We start from the raw sequence: 21,200 nt of genomic DNA on the forward strand, positions 1-21,200 counted from the left end.
GATCCTAAGTTCCCATGGGCTTGGGCTTCTGGGCCCATTTCAAAAATAAAAAAAAATTGGGCTGGTTAGATCATTCCAAAAAAAATCTCTTTGGTTTGTTCGTAATACTTCTCGTAGGTCGAAATATATTATTAATACTATTGGACCTATAACCTATTTCCAAAAAAAAAAAATACTCGCTAGGATTTTCTTCCAAAAAAAGAAAAATTCAAACATGAGTTTCATGTTGGGTCCGGGTGTTACACAATTATTGGCTGGGACATAGCAAAATGAAAGGAAAATTCATTGGATTTCTTGGAGTCAGATGGAAAAGCAAAAACAATTGAAGGGTTAGGGTTTGGAGACTTGGACGAGTTTCAACTTGGCAATTTTGGCCAAGGGTGGAGGATTATTCAAATGCCTGACTCACTACCAACGAAAAATTTCCAAGTCAAAATATTTTCCAAAAACTTCTTTCTTCCAAGCTAAAATTAGTTCAAGACCATCTTATAATTGGAGAAGCATCATGGTAGCTAGGCATCTAGCATGGAAATAGGGTCTTTACGGAGGATTGGCAATGGACAAAGTGTTAAAATATGGAAAGATGAGTGGATTTCTCAACCAACTACATACAAGATTCAAAGTGTTGTTCGAATTTTGAATGAAGATGAATCTGCGGCTGCTATTATTAATTCAAACATTGAACACTGGAATGTAGATTTGATTGAAGAAATATTCTCTTATGATGAAGCTGCTATTAAAAAGAGGATACCTATTAGTCTATCAAACTGTCCAAATAAGCTAATATGGAGATGTATAACAAGTGGTCAATTTACTATCAAAAGTGCATAATATTTACAAATAGAAATATTGGATCGAGCTAAAGGACAGTCTTCAAATTCAAGTTGCAAGGAAGAAGTATGGTACAGAATCTGAAATTAAAAATTCCTAATAATGCAAAAGTTTTCCTATGGAGGGCTTGTTTAGAGGCCTTACCTACAGGACTTACCTACAAATCTACAACTCTTTTAGAAGGAAAATGGTGAAGTCATGCACCAAACTGTCCAATATGTTTAGAAGAAGAGGAAAGTACTATCCATGTTCTTTGGGAGTGCACAACAGCAAAGGATGTATGGAGTGTATGATCAAAGAAAATTCAGAAAAGCAGTTTGACAGCAGAATGTTTTAAGGATCTATATGTAGCCATGCATAATTTAGTTGGTGAAGAACATATGGAAGAAATAGTCTTGAATAGCAATGAGACTTTGGCAGAGAAGGAATGACTTTATTTTCAACAGCAACTTTTCCCATCAAATTTGGTGATGCAGCAGTCAAAACAGTATTGATTTTATTGATTTTAAGGAAGCTCAAACAGATTTTGTCGAGCCAGCAACGGGTGTAGAAAATTTGATGAATAGATGGGAGCCTCCTATTGGTGACTTATTCAAAATTAACTGGGATGCAGCACTTAATAAATCACTTGGTAAAGTTGTTATTGGCAATATAGTAAGAGATGGTGAAGGTAATGTACTGGCTACAAAAAGAATGCAACGTGATTTTTTCTGTTTTGATCATACCAGGTTTAATAAATAGGTTGTTAGGCATGTTAGGAGAGAAGCTAATATTGTGGCTCATTGTTTAGCCAAGAATTCTTTAGAGTTAGAGCACAATTCTATTGAGATGGAGGATTGTCCATCTTGTATTCTATCCCTTCTTTGTTGGTGGTTCATTAATAAATATATTGATATTGATTCTAAAAAATAGGTTTTTGAAAACCCTTTAAATTGTAGATCTAACACTTATCATATATTAATTTTGATGATTTTAAATTTTACACTCCACAATTGTTTAATTTTCTCTCATCTAACTTAATTAGGTCATGAAGATTTCTGTCTGTTGCCATTGGAATGATGAAAACTTTTAGACAAATTACATTATTTAAGAAAAATTTTATTTATAAGACGGTGTGGATAATGGATGTAATAAAATGTTTATATGGTATAATTTAATTGGAAAATGTCACTCTCAATGAGAGTGACTACTCAAAATAATTTTTTATTTTACTTAATAATTAAGAAAGTTTTTTTTAATGACTATGATTTTTTTTTAAATATTTAAAGGGTTTAAAAAATGTCTGAAGAAAAATAAAATAAAAATTACCCTTTCAGTGAGAATTATCAATGGGTGTAACATTGCCCAATTTATTTTAGTAGGTAAATTTTAAAATTTTTTTATACAATAAGAGTGGAGGGGTTTCGAATTCAGATTTTCTATTTGCAGAACCTGGCCGTATATCATCAAGTCATTAGGTTCTTAGTATAAATTTTAAAATTTAAATATTACAAATCAAATATTATCATTTAGTGTGGATGATGTATTTTATATATCAACTTGAAAATAGAATAAATATTTATTTAATGATAGTGCTTCATCAAATGGAAAACAATGCCATTTTTCTCAATGCAACGAATCTAATTAAATGATAGAAAATATAATTGGAGAAAACATATAATTATTTGTTCAAATTTAAACGACCCCGTAGATAGAACAAGCATAACCGACGCCGTATTCTGTTATATTCCAGAGTCCCCAGCCCTTTGGAAACGGCGGCGCATGTTATCTGACTCGAATGCTTTTCACGACAATTTGTTTTTATACCTCTTATTCATTCACCGGGTCCTTGAAACTGCGAGTGGGTGAGTTTTTTTATAGAGAGAGATGGGGTTGTTGATCTATATCTGTTCTTTGGTTCTGCTATTTTCTCTAGTACCTCTGGGTGTTGCAAAAGATCAACTGAGCTCAAGGGAGTGCGAGGATCTGGGTTTTTCGGGGCTTGCTTTATGCTCTGATTGCAACACTTTGGCGGAGTATGTCAAGGACCAAGGTAAACCATTTAAAAACCCATTATTTAAGAGTATTGGTGGGTATGTCACTATGTCTTCTATTAATTGGTAGCTTTCTCGAAAAATCATATATGTTTTTATTTTTACGAGTGGTTATACTTTTTCTGTCGATCTGGATTTGTGTAGTTCACTGGGCTTTCAATATTGTGTTGTGGCATTGTTTTTTTCTTGCCTTGGATTTGTAATTTGTTTTTTTTTTTTTTTTCCTTGGGTTGGGGAATGTTAGTTTTGTTTATGAACTTATCATTTCCTTTGGTTCATATTAAGGGTATTCGTTGACTATTAATTATGAGGTTTTATGGAGTTTTAGTAGTCTTTCTCTTGATTATCATTCATGTAAGTTTCTTGGTTTTCAAGTTTATAGGTTGAAGTGTTATGCTTGATTTTGGCTTGGAATTTTAGGTTCTTAATGGATTTTTATTGTTGTACTGATTGCTAGCCAGCATTGTTTATCATTTCTATGATTTTGGTCTTTTGGGATACCTGTTGATCATTGGTTTTGCGATTATCTTGACCTTTATAGATTTATATATTAGGTGCTTGCGTGTTTTGTTTCCCAGCGATTATAGTGTGATTTTGGGTGATAATAATGTGTTCTGCTGTTGGTTTTTTGGATTTAAGTTGAATACGTGGAAGACTTCTGAAGTAATGGATACCTATTAGTCTTATAGAAGTTAATAAGGTAGGAAATTAACATTGCAGAGCAAGTGTATGAAGAAAATCCTCATAGGAGAATTGTTTCATTCATAGTGTAAAACAGCGTCTCTGCCTTCCTCTGTACTGTGTGTTCACAATGTATTTATAGAGCCTTTTTACATCACATAAATATATTCCACAGTTGGAATATTTTATATATCAATCACACAATAACAGAATCTATTATGAGGAATATTTTCTAGAATATTCCTTCTAACACCTAGCGTAGGATTTCACCATTTGATTGTGCAACATTCTTTCTATAGTCTTCTAGAGCCATCTCCATATTTCTGTTGGAGCTTCTCAGATTATTATCATGTTCTGATCCAGAGGAATTCTTTTCCTTAACAGCCCCCTGCGAGTCAAGCGGCACTGAGCAGATGGTGAGGCTTAAGCGTAAGAGAGTGAATCGAGCTATGGAGAGTGATTTAGTAAGAATGTCAGTAAGTTGATCTTTGCTAGACACAAAAGAACCTTTAGAGCTTTGGCTGCCACTCGATCACGGATAAAATGGTAATCAAGGTCAATGTGTTTAGTGCGAGAATGCATGATAGGATTTATAGATAAATAAGTTGAACCCAAATTGTCACACCATAGAGTAGGTGCCTCAGGAAGAAAAATGCCAAGTTCTTTCTACAGTGATTGTAACCACAGAATTTCACATGTTGTATTAGCTACAGCCTTATACTCAGACTCAGTAGAGGATTGAGCAATAGTGGGTTGCTTTTTAGAACCCCGAGAGATGAGGTGTGATCCAAAGTAGATACAAAAACCACTTGTAGACTTGCGGTCATCAGGGCAACCAGCCCAATCAGCATCGGAGTAAGCAGAAAGAGTGGAGAAAGAAGATGAAGAGGAATGAAGACCAAACTATTGAGTAAGACGTAAGTAACGAAGAATTTGTTTGACGACTTGCAAATGAGGAAAACGAGGACAATGCATAAACTGACACACTTTGTTAACTGAAAAAGATATATATGGCCGAGTAAAGGCCAGATATTGCAGGCTACCCACCACATTGCGATCTAATTAAGGGTCATCAAACGAGGGACCATCCAAGGCAATGAGTTTGATGGAGTACATGGGAGTAGACACAGGTTTGGAATTATGCATATTGGTCCGATGTAATAGATCACAAATATACTTGGATTGAGATATGAATAAACCAAACGAATTACGACAAACCTCAATACCTAAGAAAAAATGCAACGGGCCTAGATCTTTAACAGGGAATAAGACCGAAGAGCATCAATGAAATCTGAAGAAAAGTATTAGATCCAGTAACAATAATATCATCTACGTAAATTAAAATATAAATTGCATGAGAATGAGAATTAAGAATAAATAATGAGGAATCTAATCGGGAACCTTGAAACCCAAGAGAGCAATCTATCACTCAATTTAGAGAACCAAGCCCTAGGGGCTTGTTTAAGTCCATAAATAGACTTTTTCAACTTACAGACATGAGTGGGGAAGTTTGGATTGACAAATCCAAGGGTTTGCTGCATGTATATTTCTTCCTCCAGACCATCGTGTAGAAAAGCATTTTGTATGTCCAGCCATTGTAACGGCCAATTGGAAGCAATAGCAAGAGAAATGAGAAGGCGGATTGTGACTGGCTTTACAACAGGGCTAAATGTTTCAGTATAGTCTATTTCGGCTTGCTGATGAAATCCCTTGGCCACCAGACATGCTTTGAAGCGTTCAAGGATGCCATCAGCAAGTCATTTGGTTTTGAGAACCCTTTTAGAACCCAAAATATTAAGATTAGAGGAGAAGAGTACCAAATCCCAGGTTCGGTTGTGCAGGAGAGCTAGAAACTCGATATCCATGGTAGTGCGCCACTTGGGGTACTTGGAAGCCTCTGTATAGGAAGTGGGTTCTTCAGGGATAGAAGAGGGGAGAGAGAGAGAGAGAGAGAGAGAGAGAGAGAGAGAGGGTTTAGGAGGAGGCCATGGGACTATGCCATTAGAGTGATGAATTGGAAAAAACATGTTTGCTTTAGAGCAGGTGACCATAGGATGAAAAGTAGGACGCCGAGATTCTAAGTCAGGGCAAGGGAGTGAGGAAGAAGATGGCGCAGAGGGAGAAGCGCCTAATTCTTGTAGGGAAGAGGTGTCGGGTAGGGTTGATAAGTGAGGGAGAGAGTTTGGTGTGGGCTTAATATTGAGTGGACTTGATAAGGGAAGGCCCGTAGAGGAAGATAGAGGTCTGGGCAAAAAATAAAAGCCCAGGGGCAGAAGGGACTATGGACAAGGGGGATGAATTGGGTTGGTTGGTGGGCTGAGAGGCAAATGAAAAATGTAATTCATCAAATTTTACATCTCGAGAGACAGATTCAGCTCATGGGAATATGTAGACAATTATAGCTCTTATGATCAGGACTGTAATCCATAAAAACACAGAGTTGAGACTGTAGGTCCATTTTATGTCGATTGAAGGGCCATAAATTGGGCCAACAGGCAGACCCAAAGGTACGTAAAAACTTATAATCAAGAGGATGATGAAAGAGTTTTTGAAAAGGAGAAATGCTATTAAGGATGGGAGTGGGCATTCAATTAATTAGAAACACAATGGTTTGAAAAGCCACAAACCAATATTTGGAAGGTACAAAAGCATGGGCTAAAAGAGAGAGACCAGATTCAATGATATGGCGATGATGCCGTTCGACATTTCCATTTTTTAGCATGAGAATAGGGACAAGTTAGTCTATTATTGATTCCAAAGGATTTGAGTAATGAATTAAAGGGCGAAATTCACCACCCCAATTTGATTGAACCGAAATAACGTTGGTAGAAAAAGAATTACTAACATAACGCAAAAAGACCAAGAAAATAGAGGACACATCGGATTTTGATTGAAATTGAAAGAGCCAAATGTATTTAGTGAAATCATCTACAATAGAAAAATAATAACGACAACCAAGTATAGACAGCACATGTGTTGGCCCCCAAACATCAAGAAAAAGAAGTTCAAAAGGCTTGTGAGATTGTGAAGGAGAAGGTGGGTGAGGTAGAGCATGCGATTTTGCTTGAGAGCAGGCCAAACAAGGATATGAAGTTGTGCCGTTAGTCACTGGAATTTGAAAGTGTCGAAGAGTAAAAGATGTAGTCCGAGGAGATGGATGACCAAGTCATGAATGCCAAATTTGAGGAGAGGTACGTTCACCCATGCAAGCTTGTGGTAAAGAACAACTAGACACAGTGGAGACAATTTTGGGAAAGGCTGCAACATCAGTGGAAAGAACATATAATCCATTTTGAACGGTGCCCTGAAGAACCACCTCCCAGGTATGCAAATCCTTCACAAGAAAATAAGTGTGAAATTCGAAGTATACAGAATTATCAATACAAAGCTGACACACGGACAATAAATTTCGAGAAATAGAGGGAACATGAAGAAGTTGACTAAGAAGAAATTTGCTAGAAGAGGTGTGTAATTGATCCAAGCCAGTGTTCTGAATAGGAAGTGTAGAGCCATTGCCGATGCTAACTTGGTCGGGACCTTGATAAGTTGCTGAGTCTAGGTTGAGATTGGAAAAATCTGCAGTGAAATAGTTAGTAGCGGTTGTATTAGGAAACCAAGCATTAGAGTGAGTTGAAGAAGATGGTTGAGCCGTCAAGTGAGCAGCCAAGGATGGTGGATCTGGGGCTTGGTAATTTTGATTGAAGCAGTGATAGGAAGACAAAGCCGTGTGGCCTAGTTTCTGATAGACGGGCCTAGTATCGGGTTTATTTGAGAAGAAATTGGAACTACTGCAACCAGTCCCACGACCACGACAGAATCCACGAGCTCCTCTGCCTCGACCTGATGTTGGGGATGCAAGCTTGGTGGTGGTGATATTGGCCGATAGAGGACTGCCCGAAAGAAGGGACTGTATCTGGTGGGCTAGCCATGATTCATGGTTGAGGAGATAGTTGTAGACTTGTTGAGGGGATAAGGGATCTGGTTGTGTTGTGATGGAAGTCACAAGGGAGTCATAATCAGTACCCAGTCCAGCTAAGAGATAAATGGAGAATTCGGAAGGGGAAAGGGGCTGTCCTGCTGCACCAAGAGAAACTGACAAGGTTTTTGCCTTATGAAAATATTCAGTAATGGTTTCAGATCCCTTTTTGAGGGTTGCAAGCTGATATTGAGTTTGCATTATGTGAGCTGATGATTGAGCAGCAAACAGATTATGAAGAGTAGTCTACCTCGTGAGAAATTGTGCATTCCAGAACGTGGGCTAAAACATGATCTGACAGAGAGGAGTTAATGGCTGAAATGATAGGTTGGTCTTGTAGAACCCATCTGGTATATGCTGGATTGGGGTTGCCTTCAATTATATGGGAGGGCATGGGAGTAGTCCCATCAACACGGCCAAATAATTGATGGCCTTTGAGAAACGGAACTATTTGTCCTTTCCATAACAAATAGTTTTCAATGGTAAGCTTGATGGTGACAAAAAGAGTAGCAGAGTTGATGATGGCAGCAGTGTTGGAGGATGGTGGTGGTGAGATTTCGGTAAATTTTTCTGAGGTATCTGAGGGATCCATACTGTTTTACTGGTAGAGAGGTAGACGTGAGTCTTTTGGAAGCTGTGGTACCATAATAAAGTAGGAAATTAACACAGCACAGCAAGTGTATGAAGAAAGTCCTCAAAGGGGATTTGTTTCATTCATAGTGTAAAACAGCATCTTTGCCTTCCTCTGTACAGTGTGTTCACAATGTTTTTATATAGCCTTTTTACATCACAGAAATATATTTCACAGTTGGAATATTTTATATCTCAATTACGCAATAACAGAATCTGTTATGAGGAATATTTTCTAGAGTATTTTTTCTGACACCTAGCGTAGGATTTCACCCTTTGATTGTGCAGCATTCTTTCTAGAGTCTTCTAGAGCCATCTTCATATTTCTGTTGGAGCTTCTCAGATTATTATCATGTTGTGATCCAGAGGAAGTCTTTTCCTTTAAAGAAGTAATACTAAAATCTCAACCCTCAGTTTTGGCTTAGCTGAAAATTATTTCTCTAGACAGTTTTATAAGATATAAATCTCTGGTGAAATCTTTGAATTTGATAAAAGTCTAAAGACATGTTTTCTTCCTCAAGAAGGCTGACAAAAGAAATTGTAACAAAATCTTTTACAAGTAGAACTAGCAACTCATTAGTCTAGGTGCAGGGGGTTTATCATTGAACATATAACTTGTCTGGAGAATAGTTGATGGGATGTGAACAGCTTATATGAGCGAGACAACCCACATTTATAAATATACTGATTAGGTTGTTCCTCGACACTTTGACTTCTGTTTGGACTCTAGTTATGCCCTCAGAGTTCTCCATAAATAAGACTTGTATCTACCACTGTTGTTATAGATGTGCTAACATCCAATTTTGGCTGTAGATTTGGTATCAGACTGTTCAAAGTGTTGCACTGAGGATTCTGATGATTCCATTAGCAAGGTATGAATAATATTTCCAGAATTTTAGAAGCTAAAAGTTATAGTTTCATTTAATATTTTTTTAGATTCACTTGAGCAATTTTTGCTAACCCAAAACCAGTCAAAAGACAAGATTGATTAGGTAAACATTGATGAGGATAAGACAACAGATTAAGCTGTCAGGGAACTGGCATGACTGACGACACTTGATTTTTATCCGTTCACTCCACTTTTTTATTTTCTTTCCCCTTAAATTATGAATACATAATGTAGCTTTAAAATTTTCAGTCCAATCTTTAAGTAACGATGTCCTTTCATTATAAAAATGTAAATTGAAGTTCAAGATGCTAAAACAAGAAAAAACTGCACTGTGGATGGCTGTCTCAATCAAAATATAGGATTTTTTTTTTCCTTTTTTCCTTTCTGGGCCTTCTTATACCTTCTAGCACATTTTAGCCAAGTGTTAAAAAAAATTAATTGATTGGAAGCTTGGATATGTATTGGGTCCATTGAGTGTATCTGAAAGGTCTCTTTACAACATAAGTGTGCATGTTACTTGTCTAACTCACCCTCTTTCTAAGATCTTTTTCGACTTCATGTGCATCATGTTCCAAATCACCATGTCTTTACCAGCATCATTTTCCATCTGGAGCCGTAAATCTTCTTGACTTTTTATTTTTATTCATTTACTCCAACGGAAGGAAAAAGGTGATGTAGTTAACTCTGTGGAACTGCAGATTACCTATTCTGGTGCTGTACTGGAGGTATGCATGAGGAAACTGGTTTTCTATCCTGAAATTGTGGGCTTCATTGAAGAAGAGAAGGATCAGTTCCCTTCAGTTAAAGTTCAATATATTTTCAATTCTCCACCAAAGCTGATCATGCTTGATGAGGCAGGCCAACACAAGGAAAACATAAGGTTAGCTTTCTTTTGTTAGTGTCAACTGTTGAGCACTGGTCTCTCCACTGGATGGATAGAAATTTTGGTTGAGAGATTTGCTTGACCTGATTGATGATAAGGGAGTGATGATGCTGAAATTTGTTTAATTGGTATATATACAAAAACCCCCTCCCCCCTTCCTTTATCCCCAGTATGTCATGCACCAAAGACTGAGCTCTATGTTACCCAGCTGATGGTTTCTGCCTGGCTCGTGTCCAAGTGTCAGAAACATTTGTTTTCCAAAATTTCTATCATTATAGAGTTCCTAGTTTTTCATATCCTCTACTTTGTCATGTTAATAGGGGTAGGTGTGGTAGGGTGTTTTGAGGGGTTTGGAGAGTCGGGAGTTGTCCATGCCATGTTCGCATGCCATATTTGGGCGAATCAAAGATGGAACTAACAGATCTTGCCTTGATCTGATATCGGTAGACAACAACCAAAACATGTACCTTAGAATTTGATCTGGCCGCCATACAGTGGCATTTTAGGTTGAGATCTCATTTTAGTCCAATTTTGGCACAGAAAACACAATTGTCTAGTTTTAGTTTGTTCCAAGTGAATAACGGGTATATGTTAGGTTGAGTTATTCTACATACTTCTCTTATTGGATCACTTTTTTCCCTTGTCACAGGATCGACAACTGGAAACGGGAACATATACTGCAATTCTTGCGAGAGAAGGTTAAGCCCACTTCAGCAGACTGAGTAGTTTTTATTTTTTATTTTCTATTTTTTTGTCTCTACCCGTGTCCTGATTGTTACAGTTGTCCAGATTCCTTTTCTTAGAATTTAATATAAAAAAAAGTAGACAATGAGAATGGAAAACATCATATTTTCGCGCTCCTTTCCTTATATACAAAAGATGAGAGCTGCATAAATGAATTGTATCGATGACAGCTGCCTCTCTAAACCATAGCTTGGACTTGGTGGAAGATTCCGTGGGTCCAAGACCCGACATTAGTGCTATCCTGCTTAGTTTCTCTTCTCAAAATTAGCAGTCCATCCATAATTTGGACTTCCTGACCACTCAAAGTAGCTGGATCTGGATGGGTTTATTCGTCTGTAGCTGGGTTCCATCAGAATGAAAGGTTTATAATTAATAGATACACCTACAATTCCATCCTCCGGTTTATCTGTTCAATCATTGAATATTGTTGTGGGCAAATGGCGTGAGCTACAAAGCTGCATGAAGCATCAGCAGCCAGATAAATTGGATCCCTGTTCCCAATTTTATTGTGGTGATGACAAAAATGCACTAGTCTAGCAACCAGTTATAGGCAGACAAAAAGAGAAATAATATCCATTTAGGTGGTGTTTGGATTCGGCCTGCAACCCGAGCAGAAAATACCAGGTTTGGACCTGACCTGACCCGAAAATAACTATTTAAGGCGCCAACCTGATCTGAACTGACCCATCAAAACAATATCGGGTCAAACCCGTATGTCTCGACCTCGTCTTTAAAAAAAAAAATACTGCTCTTTCTTTTTCATCGGCAGAGGACCTTGTTTGTAACCATTTTCTATGGATCAAACTTTCCAATCTAACCAAGAAAAGCAAGTTGCATGATAGAGTAAGCTTATACATTTTTAGATCATTTAGCTAATAAGTTGTGTTATTTTTTAAAACTCTCATCGACCAAACACGAGATCTATAAATAAGAAAAAATGTATCGAAGACAACAAATATCCCAACAAATAAAAATCCAGAAAGCTCCCAACAAATCCCCCAACAACAACGAGATCTATAACAAATCCTCCAACACAGAAAGCCCCCAACAAATCCTTCAACAACAACAGATCTATAACAAATGAAATCAGAAACCCAGTAAACAAACAAAATCACTGGACTCGAGAAAATGAGGAAAAAAAAAAGACAGCGAAGGTCCCAGGCCCCTCGGGACACCATCGAGCTTGAAGGTCTGCTCCATATTTTTCTCCCTTGAAGGCTTTTGGGTTGCAGCTCTAAAAAATGAGCTGGTTTTTCTAGATTTTTTTACCTAGTTTTATTTTTTCTTTGCCAAAGAATAATAGATTCTGTGCCAACGTCCCTCTCGGCGATTCTTTGTATCTACATCTGTCAATCTCCATCTCTCCCTCGCAATTATTATCGTTATTCTTTCTTTAATTGTTCAATTAATTTTCTAAAAGTGGACCTCATGCCCAATAGACCCTTCGCAGTAATTAAGTAGTGGTTTAAGATGCTTTTATCGATCGGTTTACACCAAAACTAAACCCTGTTGCTTTTATTAGATCGGTGAACCGATTATTAGTAAACCATCAATTGCCGGATCGGGTCGGGTCGGGTCGGATCGCAGGTTACACGGGTTGACGGGTCATATGCACAGGCCTAGTTTGGATAGTGAGATAAGATTGTTTTAAATGAAATTAAAAGTTAAATAAAATATTGTTACAATATTATTTTTTAATATTATTATTGTTTTAGTATTTGAAAATTTTGAATTGTTTATTATATTTTGTGTGAAATTTTAAGAAAGTTGTAATAATGAAATAAGATAAGACAATATGAAATATTTTTTTGTATCCAAACCTAGCGCACTCTGTACATTTTAAACTATGTGGATGCTATTCATTTAACTTGATTCCTTAACTGTCAAAAGCGAAGGCATAGTAACAAGATATATCCTCTTATGTTTTTATCAAAAAATAAAAGAAAGAGAAGAGGATGATGGAGATTGGCCATTTGATAAATGGCGTCACAACGGGAACTGTTTTGATCACACAGGCAAAGAAGTTATGTAAAATGATATTTCCCCCCTCCATATATTCATGAATTAATTATCATCATCCTTATACAACTCAGGTTTTCTAAATATACATTTTGCCATAATCAGTACAGAGATACTCATTCGATACTAGGAAGCTTCTACCATTACCAGCTTAAAATCAGGATGTTGAGGAAATTGCTTTCCCACAGTTCAAAAGATAGCCTATTCACGTTCCAGATTTCCATGGATGCACCGTGCTGAAGTTTTCGGTCATAAACTTGCTTCTGCCCAACATATATTTGTTGCACAGTAAAAGTTGGTTACCCTTTACACCACCATTCTAGCCGCATCAAAACCCTTGCGGTTTCTGTGCGACGGATTGCCTCAATGGAATTGAGAAAAAGCCTTCTCAAACTTGGGAGAAGTAGTCTTGATAGGGGCCCAGATATCTGCACCATTGCTTCGAGCAACTCCAGCTGTGCAAGAGACTGGAACAAGACATAAACCTTTGCTTCTCAAACTGTATGGTCCCAATTCCTGGAGACACAAAAAACGACCAAATTATTTATTATAGGGAAAATTTGCATACCAACAATCCTAAAGCAATCCAGTACTATCATTTTCAGTAATTGTTCGGTTTCCTATTTTGGAACCGTTGTTTTAACTAATTATGTAGTACTGTTCCAAGTACCATAAAACACCCTTTATCAGAGCTGCTTCGGAGAAAAATCCAAATTTGACTATTCAGTGTTAAGTATATCCTACAAATGTTCTGCTAATGGATGGCTCAAGCTCACCTGCATTACACTTGGGGTACTTTGGAGGTATGGAGCACTCAACACCTGAAAGCACCACCGATAAAAATCAAAAAGCAATGAGACCAAACTGAAATCTGTCAGCCATATCTTCAAATAATAAGATAGATGTCTAGTAGTCCAATCTTCAAACATCAAACTTCAGCCTCATGTCATTTGGATCCCCTCAGAACAGTTTTTAATGGATACAGATACAGATACAGATATGATCAGTAGCCCAAGAGTCCAGACAAAACTCTATCACCATAAAGATGGTTGCATCCCTCAAAACAGTTTTTGATGGAGCAACACTTGGGCAAGTTATCGTGATGATTTTTAATCTTTACTTAGGAGATAATCCATGATGGCACAACCCATAATAAATTTTCTATTTGCTTTATTGGACATGGCCAAACAAGTCCAGCACATCTCAAAGTTGGACAAGCAAGATTTTCTACAGTATAGAACTTCCATCACTGTAAAACAAGACAACAAAATGGTCACAATCTAGGGAAGTGCTAGCATGTATACGCTATAGATGGGCTACTAATGATAGTTCAGAAAAAAAAAAGCAGGAAAAGAACAAACCTTAACTTGTTCATGAAGGAACTGTATGTATTCCATTGCCTCCAAAAGGACAGAAGCTGTATCTGTCTGCAGTGAAATCATAAAAGCTTCAAAAACAACATCAATGGTCAACAACTCTATCAGGGAGAGCTTTAATGGATGAGCTATAACCTAGAAAGAGAACAATGTGTCCCCCAGTAACATCTTCCTTTTTTCACTAGGGCATCCCTCAATAGCATTCGTCTTAACAACATAACTATAATTTTAATGTTTTCTTTTCACAAACTCAGTTGGAGATGAATGTCCTAGAACTGCTCTTTAAAAGGATCCATGCTTTAATTACAAGGTCAATTTTCTGTATTACCTTCCCATATGGTGAAACAAGCTGTTGCAGAGTCACAATTCGCTCGCCAAGTTTATCCTTCCTCTCCTATTGTTAAAGTGAGAAAATAAAATAGTAAAATAAGAAAAATAAACATACCAAAAAATTACAGATAGTATGCAATAGGGTGAATTGAAGCAGCTCCAAAAGGGACTCAAAATTGCACTGGGGTGAATTCTCAACCACCTTCAAGAAATGCTTTCAGATTTCCTAAAGAATAATTTAGTCAACGTGACGTGGCCTTTTAGCATTCCCTTTATATTTGCTAAATATGCCACTTTACTTTTGGAACTGCATATATTCTGCTGGAAAACCATACTCGAACAAAAGAAATATAGAAAACAAAAATGGAAAAGGAGATGAAGAAACCTTGGCCGACAAATCAGCCTTATGCCGTTTGGATGTAAGAGAAGTGAGACTTGTCTCAACAGAACAGGGGCTCCTTTTGTGTTCCGTCATCTTTCCTAACTCTATCCCTTCTTCTCCCGAGTTTGAAATAACATAATGATCAGTCTGTGAGATAAGACAAAAGGCAACAAGGGCAAAAAACTTGCATGTCCATAATCCGCTTGAAAATATACACCTATGTGCTTACCAAAATGTTTTACCAGGCCTTTAATCAAATTCTATAACACTGACTACAGAATTAATTCAAACTACCGTGAATAAACTCATATTCCAATAAAATTATAAATTACATCTTTTCTTGTTTGCACGCGACACCAGTAACACAGAGTAACCATGTAATATGACCAGAATCATTTATATAATATTATGAGAACTCAACAATGGACGTATTCATAGTTTTGGAAGTTCTGGATTTTTGAAATTTTGGGCCAGTCATGGTTAAGCAAGTGAGACTGCCACTCATCTGGGGGCAGTACTCCATAAAATGAAAAACAGAAACCAAACTCAGAAAAATTAAATTAAATATCTGTGGGAAAGCAAACCCTTAATGGAAGTCCCAAGAAGCAAATACATTTTGCTTGAGACCTCAAGCTAGGAGGAAAGGTCCATCTTCACCTCAACATATGTCACACGCTCTAGTGTCCAATCAGTCCTAGTAAACAGGTATGATCCACACCAGTACAACTTGCAAAAATCCCACCACGTGTGGTAATGCCCAAAATAATCACAAATTAAAGTTGACCATCCAATGTAATTGACTTTACTTTAAGAAGCATCCCCGAAAGAACATAAGCCATTTTTAGCCAACTATATACTAGATTGGCATTCTCAATATACCTTAAAAAATCAAATTTTCTATGAACCATACACGAAACCATGCAAAAAAAATCATAACATTACAAAGTTTATATCTTTAAAAACAAGGCATGCACTATTTTGGTCAGAGGCTAACCCTCAATTTAAAACATCACGTAATATACATCTATCTGATGTTATTATAGCAAATAGAAAATCATATATATATATATAATCATAATTAATTAATAGTAGGCTCCACAAGCAGACAACGGGACCATGAATTCATGAAGAACAGATCACCTACACTCACAATAATATAATAAGAATTTATAATACAATAAAAATTTATAATATATAATAGTAAGAAAAATAAATAACAAAGGACGCTTACAATTGTTAAAGCTAATTCATCATGGTAATCAGAATCACTGAGTTCTTTCAACTTGGCGAGGGGTCCATGGTTTGATTAATTACACCACAACAATGACCAATGAGCCAATCTAACAATTAATTGGGGTTTCCTTAAATGATAAAAGATCAGATGAAAATAATTAACAAATCTTTTGTGGATAGGATTGGGAACAAACTGGATTAAAGAAATTGGGTATGGTGGGACCAGATTAAATATTAGACAATGCATAAAGGAACCGTAAATGTATTCAATTTTGCACATAAATCAGCCTCCCCCACCTTTATTTAATAGCCCGAATAATATGTTAACGAATACCAAAAAAATAAAGACAGCAAGTAATCCACAAAGCGAGAGTATGTCCAGAGAATGTCATGAACACCATCCCTACCATCACTTACTTCAAAATAAAAATAAGCAGGAAGGAGAGAGAGAGAGAGAGAGAGAGAGGGGGGGGGGGGGGGGGGGGGAGGGAGGGAGAGATGAGAGAGTGGCAGAAGCAAGCACTTTGATCGCAAGGTTAAGAGGGCAAGATTAATAGAGATAATTAGGAACATAAAATTTTTCAACAAAAGGAATATTTAACATGCGTTTTACTTTTATCATGTGAAGCAAGTTAATTACAACAAAAGAAATGAAATTAGCTTAGAGAAAATAAATGAAAGGTTTAAAGCTTTGAGTACTTACAGGGTACTTAAGAGTCTGCATTGCAAGGAGCTCGCGATCGTCTCCAACTTTTTACTCCAAACCCTCCGAAACCCACCACAGATATCACCCAATCTAAGGACCACTTCGATTGAAACCCAAAGAAATGTTTCTTATATTGATGATGTTCCTAGGCTAACTATCCCCGCCCAACTTTCAAAACCAAAAAAAAACAAAAAGCTACTCTTTCTTGTCTTCGTCTCTTTCTCTCAGTGTATTAGTTAAAACTTCTGCTAGAGTTTTGTTGGGTTTTCAAGTTGTAAAGTCGTGGACTTTAAGCACAACCAGCGTACATGGTTTTCAGTGAATGAGCCACATACTTTTTTCCCAAAGTTCCAAGAATTCGCTCTGAAAACATTAGAAAATTTGCAGGCATATGATACTAAAAAGAGGAAAATAGTCCTAAAACGATTCCGAACGATGACAATGGTCGGACAGTGGGCAAGACCGAAACGGAGAGAGAGGGAGAGAGCATGTGTAAACTGTAAAGAAAGCTGGGGGAGAGGGGGAGGGGAGGGGAGGTGAAGGGCATCTGAAAGTGTTTTATAAAGTTTTTTTTTAAGTTAATAAAAGGCTCTGAAATTAAATTTATATAGATATATGAATTATTTATTTGACAGCTAATATACAACCGTGTAGAGAGAGAGAGAGAGAGAGAGAGAGATTGAAGTAGTTAATTTAACCATAGATGAAGTCATTGTCCTAACTATGGTTCAAAGAGCCTGGAGAAAAAATAAATTAATTTAAAAAAAAAAAATGGGTGAAAGCAATCGTTGTGGCTTGGCTTGTGAGTTGCGATGCTTTCTTTCTAATCGTTGCTCCCAAAATTAACTTTAGCTTTTGGAGAAAAAGTCAAAGTTCAGAATGTGCCATATAAATGCAGCTTCATCTCTCATGTACGCTTGAGAGAGAGAAAATATTGCCAGTTTTCTCGTCATTCAATGTGAAGATGGAAAATCTGGGATGCTGTACTTGTTCCTTTAATTCAATAAAGAGAGCTCATCATTTTTTTTTAATCAAAATGCTGTAAAAATAAATTACAGATATAAGATAGGGAATGGAATGTTTCAAACAAAAATTCATTAAGGAAGTGACAACAACATTCTCGAGAAAGATGTGAATAATATATATATAGAAAACATTATAGACAAATCTCATAATGAGATTCTACACATTAATGTATCATACGTTTCTTTTTATTTTTTTTCTCTTTCTTTCTCCCCTCCTTCCGTGCCACCATCTCTACCCTCTTCCCGTGCTCTCTCTATGTCTGTCATGGTAGTCGAGGACCACTTCAGAATGGGTAGAAGACACTGACAGTCCAAACGGCACTGTCTGCATGGAGCTCACGGTAGTTCGCCATACACATTAGTGGTCGGGGGCCACATTTTGCACATTGTGTGCATGGTCAAGTAAGGGATTGCCAAAAGACAGTTTGAATCTCATTTATACTACTCACTTTGTCACTTTGCCAAAAAATTTTAAAAATATATATTCAAAATAAAATAGCACCCAAAAATACAACAAATAAAAAACTAAAATCATAGATTCCTAACCATTTTATGTTGTGTTTTTAATTTTTAATTTTTTTTTAATAAGTCACATGGCATTATATCAATAAAGCAAAGTGAATGGTATAAATTATAGGCATAGTAGCATTTCTCTATTTAAATATTACAAATCAAATCTTATCATTTAAGTGATCTGGATGGTATGCTCTATACATTGACTGAAAAATATAATAACTCTTAATCTTATATGTTGCAGTTGAGTGATTATACCATTGAACTGCAATATATTGGTCCGTCAAGAATAAAGCCCTTTCTTAATTTATTACACTTGATTTTAGATACCAAAACTTTTTTTGTTTAAGGAAGACTATCGTCATTCATTCATCAAAAAACTTACATCCATGAGCAGATACATTCTGAGATGTTCTCATTTCAAATATGATATCATAAATCAAAATAATGCATTTGGAGCTCTACCAGTACACTATTTTCTTTTGTGATTGGTTTGGTCTTCACTACTGCTGATACTTTAAACATCCAAAAGGCAACCCAACCTCGCCTTTCATAGAAAGAGAGGACTCAACCTCTATAGACAAAAGTCTAAGAGATGAACTTTTTTTTTTTTAATTAACAATAAGAAACCCAAAAAAGAAAGTAGTAAGATAGATGTAAAAAATGACGGATTACAATTTAGACCAATTATGGTAGATTTTAGAATCTGTGATGGCGTGTGAATGCAACATGCTTTATCTCTTTTCAACCACAAAAGTCAGATATGAAAGATCTAATGGTGGCGAGTTCGGTGATCTAGTAGGTGTAGCGAGAAGAGCTGTCAAAAGGGGTTGCGCGTGAGGACCACTCGTGGTGATTTTCACAAAACCGTCACTTTCTTCTGAACAATTTACGGTTTGAGAGTCTGCTTGTACCGCGCTTGTCTTTCGAGAGTTATCGGAAAGTTGTAGATCTGTCTTTTTTAATCTTGAATGAAATAAAATAAAACTAAGCAAAATGAACTATCTTGATAGACAAGGTAAGTGGATGAAGAAATGAGTGAATAGAGAGGAAGGAGGAGGAGGAAGCCGAGACCTCCAACAATAATGAAGAAAATTTGATCGAGAGCCCTTGATTTGTTACGGGAGAAATAAAGCGGGGGACTTAGATACCAAAACTTAAAGGCTAATAATATCAATGGATGTTTGCATAATAAAGTCTTATATATATAGATCTTAGTTAGTTATTAAGTAATTTTAAAATAAGGATAAATAAAATTATCAACTTATCATATGCATAATATATCGTAATATTAAAATTTCAGATTTAATATTCTCTAATCTTCCATCACCGACACGTGCAATTGTAACTCAATGTCGATGGCATGTACGGTTCGTGGAACATTCATAATGAGTGCAACCGCTTTTCACGACGAGAATATTAGAAGTGTAGCCTACGTTTGAGGTGGTGAGGCAATGAAGACTTTAAAAGTAAGATGCTGCATTGATAATTGGATCAAGCATGCATCTACCGAGCATATTCTTGTTAATTTGGAGAAGATTGCATAAAAAATTTTATTGTCGCTTGTGTTTGGATAGTCACTCAACTATTATTTATTATGTTTTTACTATTATTTATTACTATTTAATATTTTTTTATTATTTTTTTACTATTATTTACAAATTATCTAAAATCATCTCATTATCCAAACATAGATCAGTACAATCCCACCATCTATTCATGTTTATTGGGAAAAGTGAGTTTTATTTTTAAAGTGTATATATGTAATAAACGGTAATAGCACACTGTCCAGATGTCTTCAATTGTAAAATTTAATTTATAAGATTTAAATCGTAAAATTTATGTATTAAGTCAAATTATGTCTTATAAATATTTATTAAATATGTTCTACAACGATTTGAAAATAAAACTTTTAAAATATATATGTGTGTGTGAGCAAACATGTGTTTTTTTTTTTTTTCAATATAAGCATAACATAAATTAGCTAAGTGATTACAAATATACAATATTTAATGGAGTGGGAGTCACCAATAATCATCCCAAAACAAGCAAAAGTAATACCAAAGAAAATAAAAAAAATAGGATCTAGAGTCAAAAGTTTAACTCCCACCTATTTCTCACTAAGGGGAAGCTACTTAAAGTGGTTTTAACATTGTCTGATAAACAAACTATAAAACTACAATTAAAAGTAGTAGTTGAGAGTTGTGTGTTGCATTTTGTTAGTTTGGTCCGACTGAATGAGACTTTCGCGACTACTTTATCTTGATCCTTGGTTAGGAAAAGTAGAAATATAGAGAATTAGTAACCTGAAAATAAGTCGATACGCAGGCTTAGGACCGTCACTGGCGGTGGTGGCGGGTGTGGCTCACGCGCCACTCTAAGGAATAAGGTAGTACTCGGATCTAAGAGATCTGAACCTGCTGACCTCAATAGTACCGCACATGGCAGTAGAAGACTCACCCTGGTTCGACAGCACGTGGACTTCATGCTCATTGTAAGTCGCACGCGCGACACACGCGCTACTCATTTGGATAGTTTTCTCCTTTCGTCTGATAGATTGGTGGTTGTGGAGTATGATGGTGGAGCGTGTGGCGATTGTAGAAGGCCGATAAGTAGCAAATCAGAACATCTTGATGTTATAGCTGGAAAACTAGAAAAAAAAATCATAAAAAAATTGATATACATGGTCATTGATGGCTGCACAGTTGGAGGTAGGGAGGGAGGGAGGAGTCGGAACTCCAACCCCCTAGGTGGAGAGGCTGAGATAATTGACTACTTGGGTAAAAAGAAAAATGGTCTGGAGAGAGAAAGAAAATCGTTTTATGTGTCTAAGGCTACTATGCTGCCCATACTTTTTTTTTTTTGTTTTTTTTTTCACATTTTTTAATATTTTTAAAAAATAAAAAAATACATCAATATATTTAAAATTATTTTCTTAATTATTAAATA

At 36.3% G+C, this 21,200-nt stretch overlaps 2 protein-coding genes across 6 annotated transcripts; one reads left to right on the plus strand and one right to left on the minus strand.

Moving 5' to 3' along the window:
• Positions 1 to 2,633: 2,633 nt before the first annotated feature.
• Positions 2,634 to 10,779, plus strand: LOC121255892 (selenoprotein F-like). Its single transcript, XM_041156446.1, has 4 exons — positions 2,634 to 2,863; positions 8,965 to 9,023; positions 9,739 to 9,920; positions 10,573 to 10,779. The coding sequence occupies exons 1-4, from the start codon at positions 2,698 to 2,700 to the stop codon at positions 10,643 to 10,645; spliced, it is 480 nt and encodes a 159-aa protein (XP_041012380.1). The 5' UTR covers positions 2,634 to 2,697; the 3' UTR covers positions 10,646 to 10,779.
• Positions 10,780 to 12,691: 1,912 nt separating this feature from the next.
• LOC121255862 (transcription factor bHLH153-like) lies at positions 12,692 to 17,274 on the minus strand. 5 transcript variants are annotated; one of them, XM_041156405.1, is made up of 6 exons: positions 16,711 to 17,269; positions 14,778 to 14,921; positions 14,391 to 14,456; positions 14,048 to 14,113; positions 13,463 to 13,507; positions 12,692 to 13,202 (listed from the first exon to the last, which is right to left on the minus strand). In XM_041156405.1, exons 1-6 carry the CDS (start codon positions 16,729 to 16,731, stop codon positions 13,050 to 13,052), a joined length of 495 nt encoding a protein of 164 aa, XP_041012339.1. In that variant the 5' UTR covers positions 16,732 to 17,269; the 3' UTR covers positions 12,692 to 13,049. The 5 variants fall into 5 exon arrangements, with proteins under 5 accessions (XP_041012339.1, XP_041012362.1, XP_041012344.1 ...); XM_041156428.1 differs by having other exon boundaries at positions 14,778 to 14,890; positions 16,711 to 17,267; XM_041156410.1 differs by having other exon boundaries at positions 14,778 to 14,890; positions 16,707 to 17,266.
• Positions 17,275 to 21,200: the final 3,926 nt, after the last annotated feature.

Source organism: Juglans microcarpa x Juglans regia, chromosome 1D, assembly GCF_004785595.1.
Source record: "Juglans microcarpa x Juglans regia isolate MS1-56 chromosome 1D, Jm3101_v1.0, whole genome shotgun sequence".
NCBI lineage: Eukaryota > Viridiplantae > Streptophyta > Magnoliopsida > Fagales > Juglandaceae > Juglans > Juglans microcarpa x Juglans regia.